Source organism: Microchirus variegatus, assembly GCF_963457635.1.
Source record: "Microchirus variegatus genome assembly, chromosome: 9".
NCBI classification, from domain to species: domain Eukaryota; kingdom Metazoa; phylum Chordata; class Actinopteri; order Pleuronectiformes; family Soleidae; genus Microchirus; species Microchirus variegatus.
In genome coordinates, this window is record NC_139810.1 from 20,149,483 (window position 1) to 20,157,378 (window position 7,896).

A 7,896-nucleotide genomic window follows, 5' to 3' on the forward strand; every position below is an offset into this window, starting at 1 on the left:
TGTGCGCGCGTGTGCGTGTGCGTGTGTGTGTGTATGTGTTTGTGCAAGCCTCGTGTGCGAGATTCAGTTCATCATAAAGTACAAATTACAGAAAAATTCTTAACTTTCTTTAGTCTCACTTCCTTATCTCCAACTCAGCCGCACAGAATGCTGGGACATTTTCACAGGTGCACCTACGTGAAGGACATTTGTCAAAAACAATACATTTAAGCTTCCGTAGCACTGAGGTTGCGTAGCATGCAAACGTGACTGCTATAACCTGATTACCGTAAATAATCTCATTAAAGTAGTACTTTGATTTAAGTGTGTAAATTGGTTTGCACTAAGTCGATTTCCTTAGTAACCCGATAATAAAGTTTATATGATCTGGCTGATAGACATGATGGTACCGCAAATGCAGTAGCGTTAAAACATTCTCTTGAACGCCTCACATTAGCTGTGACGCAAAAGCGGCGCTGCTGTCATCCTAAAATAACGTTTTTTGATTTTGTATTTTTCCCTTCACCCCCCCAGGCATGACACAGTTGGTGTGCAAAAACACCCATTTGCATCACTTGTACTCCCTGACCTTTCTGATGCATGTGCAGAATCTAAACAGTGCAAGAATATATGTCACTGTTTTGCCAATGAAAAAAAAAACAACATCATTTTTTATTTTTTCTGTAATCTGGTTACAGTCGATTATTAGGGTGCATCGTAAACACACTTACTGCCATATCTACTCCAAAGATTAAGCAAAGATTAGGACAGGCTGTGAATAAACACAGAGGTAATGAGAAACAAAAAAACGAAGACAGATAAAACACAAACGTACACTTAATTTAAGTTAAAACGTGCAATACAAGGCTTACAATTTGTATGTGCTGATCGTATTTGAATTCATTGTCCTGTGAGAAAACGCATTCTGCCCCTGCCCTTCCTGTAAAAATCTCATCGATAACTCACTGTCGTCACTTGTTTTCTCTTGTGCCGACACATGAGTGATAAATTTAAGTCGCTGCTAGTTTGTCACGTTGTCAGCGCGCAGTATATTCAACAAGCTTTCAGGACACAGACCGAAGGGGAAAACACAGCATACATCAGCCAAGTAAACAACGTGAACATTATGCTTTCTTTACTCAAAGTAATAATCAGACGTATGACAAATCAGACTTTTCTACATTATTCATTTCTCAAAAGATGTGTGCAGACTGTGTGTGTGTGTGTGTGTGTGTGTGTGTGTAGTCTCTCAGCAACACTTGGTGGTTCAAGGCCATGAGAGAAAAAAAGACAAAAGTGAGAAAGCACTGTAGGGCGGACAGGCATGCGACTGTGTCCCCCTCCTCCTCCTCCTCCTCACACACACACAAACGCACACACACTCTCCTGCACCTTCAGCCCCCACGCGCTGAGTCGAGCGGGCAGTTGCAGCCCAGTGGAGCGGCACAGGGCAAGGAAGGAGGGAGGGAGGGAGGGAGGGAGGGAGGGATGGGGCTTCAGGAAGGAGAGGGGGTGAGGTGCATAGAGGGCGAGAGACGGTGATGCGGAGGGGAAGGGGCGGGAGTGTTTGGCGGTGCTGGGAGGTCAGTGGCAGTGCAGTCAAGCATGCATGTGCGCCTCTCGCTCTCCCCTTTCCCTCTTGTTTTCCTTCCTCCTCCCATTCTCTCTCTCTCTCTCCCTCTCTCTCTCTCTCTCTCCCTCTCTCTCTCTCTCTCTCTCTCTCTCTCTCGCTGTGTTTTGATTGGGCCGCCACGACTGCCACGAGAGAGCTTTGCAGGTAACGACCAGGATTTCACTCAACTGGCGCAAATAAGGGAAGTAAAAGCAAGCACGAGGTTGTGGTTGAGAATTTAACTTGTGATTTTTGTTGATTCGTTTGTTCTGAGCGGTCACTCAGCTCTAATCTAAAGTTTGATCGGTTCATTTAAACAAACAAAAACAACACTCAAGTGTATGTTTATCTACAGAATAATGAGCAGCACACTCAGGCTATTGCTTATCAAAGTATGGTCATCAAACACACTGATGAGTTTTGCTTCCTAGTTTGACCTTAGTTCCAAAAATGATCACAACAATGCATCTTTATCTACATAATGTTAATAAAGATGAGCAAAACAATGAGGACTTTTACTTCCTAGTATCACCTTAGAAACATTATGTATGTGTGTGTGCAGAACAGCAGAGGATTCAGAGGAAATCAATGGCAAATTTAAGGCGCAAACACACACACACTTCAGTGTGATAAACCACATTCTGCTGACAGATGCTCCACCTTAATTTAGCCTCTTTTGAGCAGAGTTTATTCATTGCATAAAGAAGCTCAATGAAACACGTGGATGCATTGTTTAAAAGCTAACACAAACATTCAGCTCTGTATCTGCTGAAATAACAAATATTAATCAGTTTTTTTTTCACCCGACTATTAATAGAAAGACCAAAAGCAGCAACTTAAGCATTTTCACATTATGCAATTCATGATGTATTTCTACATGAAACTGAACTGCACGATTAACCATATATATATATGTATATATATAAAAAACACACAATATCTCTACGTCAACTTGTTTCTAAATGACAAAAAGATTCTGTATTGTTTTTATATAGGACTTCATCAGCTTCAAAAAAAAAAACTGCATCGAGGACAATAAACCCAGTGAGAGCGAGGGAAAGACACAAGAGATTTAGAAAAGTTATGAAAGCACAATTTGAAAAAAAACTATTCAATTTTCCTGTTGGATTTCCTTCTATATTAGGTACCTACACATTTAAATTGATGTAAAGTGGGAGGATCATGAGAGAACCGTGATCTCCATTAAGCATGGCAATGCTTCTCTGTTTTTTTTTAGGTTTTTTTTTTTTAACAAATCGTGCAACAGTGACATCCTCATTTCTCGCAGCGAGATTAAGATCCACGCTGAACAAAAATCTCATTAAAGGCTCACTTAATCTCTAACTTGTCTGATTCACAGTGAGATGTTACACAAGTAAGTGCACAAACACCCTTCACATGATGACAGCTCTGCACACTTCTGGGCCAATGACCGATTCCATTGTTACCATAGCAACATATCTGGAGCAACACAAGTGCAACAAACACATACAACTGAAGCAGCAGCGTGCAGAAGGAAGTAGATTCTCCAAAGCCAACATTCAGCGATACGTTGTGTATATAAAGTGCGTGTAAGCGTGTGTCTGTGTGTGCGTTTCAAGTTCCGCTTTGCGAGAGAAGTCCTTGATTGGAGGAGGTTTTTAGAAGCCGGAGGAGGCGAGTGTAATTTCCTCCCGGCCTTCGCCAGTTCCGCTGAAATAACAGGGCAGAGAAAGCCCAGCTCTCCTGGGAGGAGGCGCACACACACGCAAACACACACAAACAAATGCATACAGCGAACAGGCAAGTCATTCAGACATCAACAGTGGGAAAATAATCACAGACATGCGTACAAACACGGCGCTAAGAATCAAGATCAACGCGCATGAATAATTCAGTGTCATATTGTTAACATGCAAAAGTTACGCTGCACGGTGTCTCTCGCAAACATAGACAACACAACGCACTGAACAACTTCAAAGGGGCGACTGTAATAACGCTTAAAATGACTGTGAGAGAGAAATCATTTAAGTGCTTGATTATCACATAATAACAGGCTTTAACAGAGAGGCAGCACACCCTGGCAGCTCATCATTAACGGCGTATCAGTCATAAACTGCTTAAAATTTCTGTGCGGATGAACTTTATAATGATTATTATTTAAATTCCAAAAACGGTTGCATGTAATAACAGTTGACTTGGTTGTCGTGTCATTACAAACAGCTTGTGTCTGGGCCGACACAGCAAATTAACTTCCACGAGACCTGAGCAGGCAGGTGAAATGTCTCCCCACCAGCTGCTGCACACCTTTTTTTTTATGATCGCCTGACTCATGCCAATAGCAAAACAAGATCACTCCAAGTTCAGCCGTCAAACTTTCAAAATAAATGTCTGCATGAGGTAATTTGTGTCAGTCGGCAGGCATGTAATGTGTGTGTGTGTATATGTGTGTGTGTGTGTGTGTGTGCAAGAGTGAGTATGAGAGAGAGAGAGAGAGAGAGAGAGAGAGCTCATCAGTGAAGGAGTACTGGCTGCCATGCCCTGAGGGGAGTCAGTGGGGAGAGAGGGAGACGCCAGTACAGGCCATACAAGTCCCACTGCCTTCCCTCCTCCGCGTAACCCTCACTGCCTCGCAATGAGCTGCCAACAGACTTTGCCTGTGCATGTGTGTGTGTGTGTGTGTGTGTGTGTGTGTGTGTGTGTGTGTATACATGTGTGTCACAGTGGTATTGGTGGGTTCGACTTCAGGCTTCACCACCACACAAGGCAAGAAAGAAAGAGTGAAGGCAACGCCGCCATCAACCCTTAATGCTCTCGTATCCCTGCTTACGTCAATAACAAAGTTTTACGCCGTCACAGCTTTAACTCAAGTGGAACGGTACAAGCCCTTGCAAGCCAGAAGCTAATGGCTTTGATATCTGTAATGAGCCTAAACATAAGCAAATGTGCACCGATTCTGAAATTCTGCACTTCAAAATGAGACATGAACTTTTTTTTTTTTTTTTTTTTTTCTTAAACTCTGTTTTCATGCCCCCATTTTCCCTCGGGAGATTCATCTTGGCTGAACCCTGCGTGTAAGGGTACAGGTCTTCATTCTTTCTTTCTTCAAACGTTACCTGTTTACCTGTATCACTCAAACACCTCCGGCTTATCTAACCCACCTTTGCCTTGCGTGCCTTGCACACAATAATCAGCAGTAGCCACGCTCAGTAGCTCGCTAAGCCTCTTACACCCTTCCCTCAAGATTAGTGCTTGGGAGCGACGACAGATGCACTCCGTGGTGATAAACACACACACACACACGCAAACACACACACACACACACACACACATACACAACCTGTGTGAACAGATTTGGCGACAGTGAGCCGGCAGCGTGCTTGCTCATAACTGACAAAAACACACAGACGCAGAGTGGTGATGCCGTATTTGTGACACACCTGCAAGGCCTCAAGGTTTGGCATGGTGCCCTGGGCCGAGCCCCGAGGGAAGCACGAGGCGCACAAAAGTTCAACAGCCAGGTGAGGAAACTGATTCAACAAGACAGAAGAGCCCAACAGCCAATGACACCTTACGTCAAGCAGCCATATTGGCCGGCTCAGTGCCTCCGAATAAAAGGCTGCTTGATTCGCAGTGTCTGTGAAAGGGTGAGAGTGGATTCGATATTCATGCTGAGAAACATTATCATCAAAGATGACACGTGTGCCTGGAGGTTCTTCACTGTCAAGGTTACAAAGAGAGACAAGGCTCCCATACACACTCTCACTCTCTCACACACACACGCTCACACCTAATGTTTCATACATGACACAAGATAAATATCTTCAAAAACATCTGCTTTCAAAATAAACCCATATGATTTAAATCTATTAATTACAGGACCATAATCTGGTCAAAAAACCAAACATTGATAATGACCATGACAAAAACTGGCTTTACTCAATAAAAGCCAATCAAATACAGACATTTATCATCAATTTGACATAGAAATACAAAAATAACTCCAAGAAATGTGTATCGCAACAACACCACACCAAATACCACAAACATAGCTGGACTTTTTAAAACTAATATCCTCTTTTAGAAGTTAGGACAATCACCAGTGACAACACAGCGTCACATTAACCCTACATATACGCTGTGAAAAGAGACAAACACAAACTAAATCCCATCTGTAGCGTCTCCTGGTTATCACATTGTCACAACAAATAGACAAACATCCAGTTACAGCAGCAGCAGCAGCAGCAACAGCAGTCAGACAGAAGATGAAATATCCTTACCACTGGAGATGAAATTCGACAACCAGGACAGTCACAGATCGGAGGGTGCACCTGTAAGATTCCTTTGGACATGAGAGTCTTAAGACTTTTCCCTGGAATGAGAAAAGCACACAATAAGAGACTTTCAGGGAATGTTGAACCATTCGATTTGTTCTCCAGCCACTAAAGTCATCTCCTGGGATAAGAGAGATAAGATAAGCACACCTGATTCTTCAGTCCATCCTCTCCCTCCAGACCCAAAGTTTTCAGGAAATATTATCAGCAGATAATGTGAAACTGGAGGAGTCAGCACTTGCACTTCTGGCTCCACACTCTTTAAAATCTACCACAGTCCAGACTGAGTGATGAGACACAGAGACAGCAGCCCACTGTCACCTGTCTATTAGAATCAGTGTATTCAACTATCACACCATGGTTTTTGACCTGGGGGCGATACCCTCCCCTCCACACAGCTTACCTCTCGTCAGCTCTGCCTGAATGAACTTGAGTGTGCGTTTATGTGCGTGTTATCTGTGTGCGCAAAAAGAATCTAAAATATCAGTACCAAACAATAACAGTGAGTCTATGGATACCAAATAGTGTTTTAATCAATAGCTGACCTTTTAAATTGGCTGCATGAACATAACAAACATGTTTTAAATGACGTTGAATGAACATTTCAACAAAAAACTGCCAAACTTATCATATCCTAAGATGTGTAAAAGTGTAACCACACATGCACACAAGTGCAGCCTCACCAAACGGACGGAACGATCCATCCCATAATGATTTAAAAACACAGTTCCACTGTCAAACACTGAATGACCCATGCCTAACTTTTCACCTCAGTTCCGGTGCAGTCTGATCCAGATGCCCCGGGTTTTTTTTGGGTGAAGAACCGCAGCCCGAACTCTGTGCCGAAGCCTCGGTGTGTGTGCGAGTGTGTGTGTGTCTGTGTGTGTGGAGGATATGCGCCTTTTCTCATCTGTCTCCTTACGCACGGACTGCTGTAACCCTTTCACTCCAAAACACAGCACCCAGCCACGAGAACGAAGTTGGCGCCCGAGATAAGCGGCGTTTAAAAAGTGTGTAAATCACGACAAGATGTCCAAACCGTGAGCTCAGTGACGCTCGTTCTTACCTTTGTGTCTAATACTCCGTTTCCAGTCTTTAGCAGTCTCTCGTCCACTGACAAACTGGAACTCGTTCGGGGTGAGCCACTCACCCCGGTACTTAATTGAAGGTCCTTTGCTGCCTTGGCACAGTTTATTGATATAAAGCAAAGCCTTGTTTTCCCCGCACTCCACCTCGATGCACGGCTCCCCGTTGTCGAAGAAGGGCTGAAAGTCGGGGATGGAGGAGAACCTCTCCAGCATTAAGTCGTCCGTGTGATGGTGGAGATGCTGGTGATGCAGCGCCGCCGAGTCGTGGAGCCCCAAGTACGCGCGGTGATGGGCGAAAATGTGGTCGTAGGGCGGCGGATGAGGGGTCACCACGGGGATGGCGGCGGCATTTAAAGGGGCCAAGTATTCGGACTGGTTGAAGGCGGTCAATGCCATGTCGTCTCCATCCAGCCTCTCCTTTTTGATGGCAGGCATGTTCGTGGGAGCCGAGCGCCGATAACAAGTGAAAACCTGCTCGCTCGATCCAACTTGAGCGTCCTCTCCGTCCGTGAGCTGGGCTGAGCCAGACTTGGAGACGCGCCGCTTGGTTTTACGCAGAGCCCCCGTGTCGCTGTGAGACAGCGGTGTGCTGAAGTTGCCGGATAGATTCCCATTCAGTAGGTTCCAGCTCGCAGCGGCAGCAGCTCTCTCCGCCAGCCTCACAGATCCAACCTCCCACATTTAATCACACTCGCTCTGTTAATACCTGACAAGCTGGGAAGCTCTGAGCCGCGGACATGTCACCAGTGGGTGACAGTTACCGGCGTCTTTCTTATTTCTTTGTCCTTAGTGACATTTAAAGTGACATGCTTCAAAAAAAAAAAAAAAAAAAAAAAACATTCACTGATCAGTGACTCAATTTTAATCTGTTTTTGCTCGCTTTTTACAGCAACGCACATAAAAC

The 7,896-nt window shown here is 44.4% G+C and overlaps 1 protein-coding gene across 1 annotated transcript in view; it reads right to left on the minus strand.

Moving 5' to 3' along the window:
• samd11 (sterile alpha motif domain containing 11) overlaps window positions 1–7,673 on the minus strand; it is a gene marked incomplete at its 5' end in the record, with an annotated part of 54,538 nt that extends 46,865 nt beyond the window's left edge. Inside the window, 2 exons of the mRNA XM_083895280.1 lie at window positions 5,851–5,942; window positions 6,971–7,673. Coding sequence (XP_083751406.1) covers window positions 5,851–5,942; window positions 6,971–7,673 — 795 coding nt within the window. The remainder of the gene's footprint in view (window positions 1–5,850; window positions 5,943–6,970) is intronic.
• Window positions 7,674–7,896: the final 223 nt, after the last annotated feature.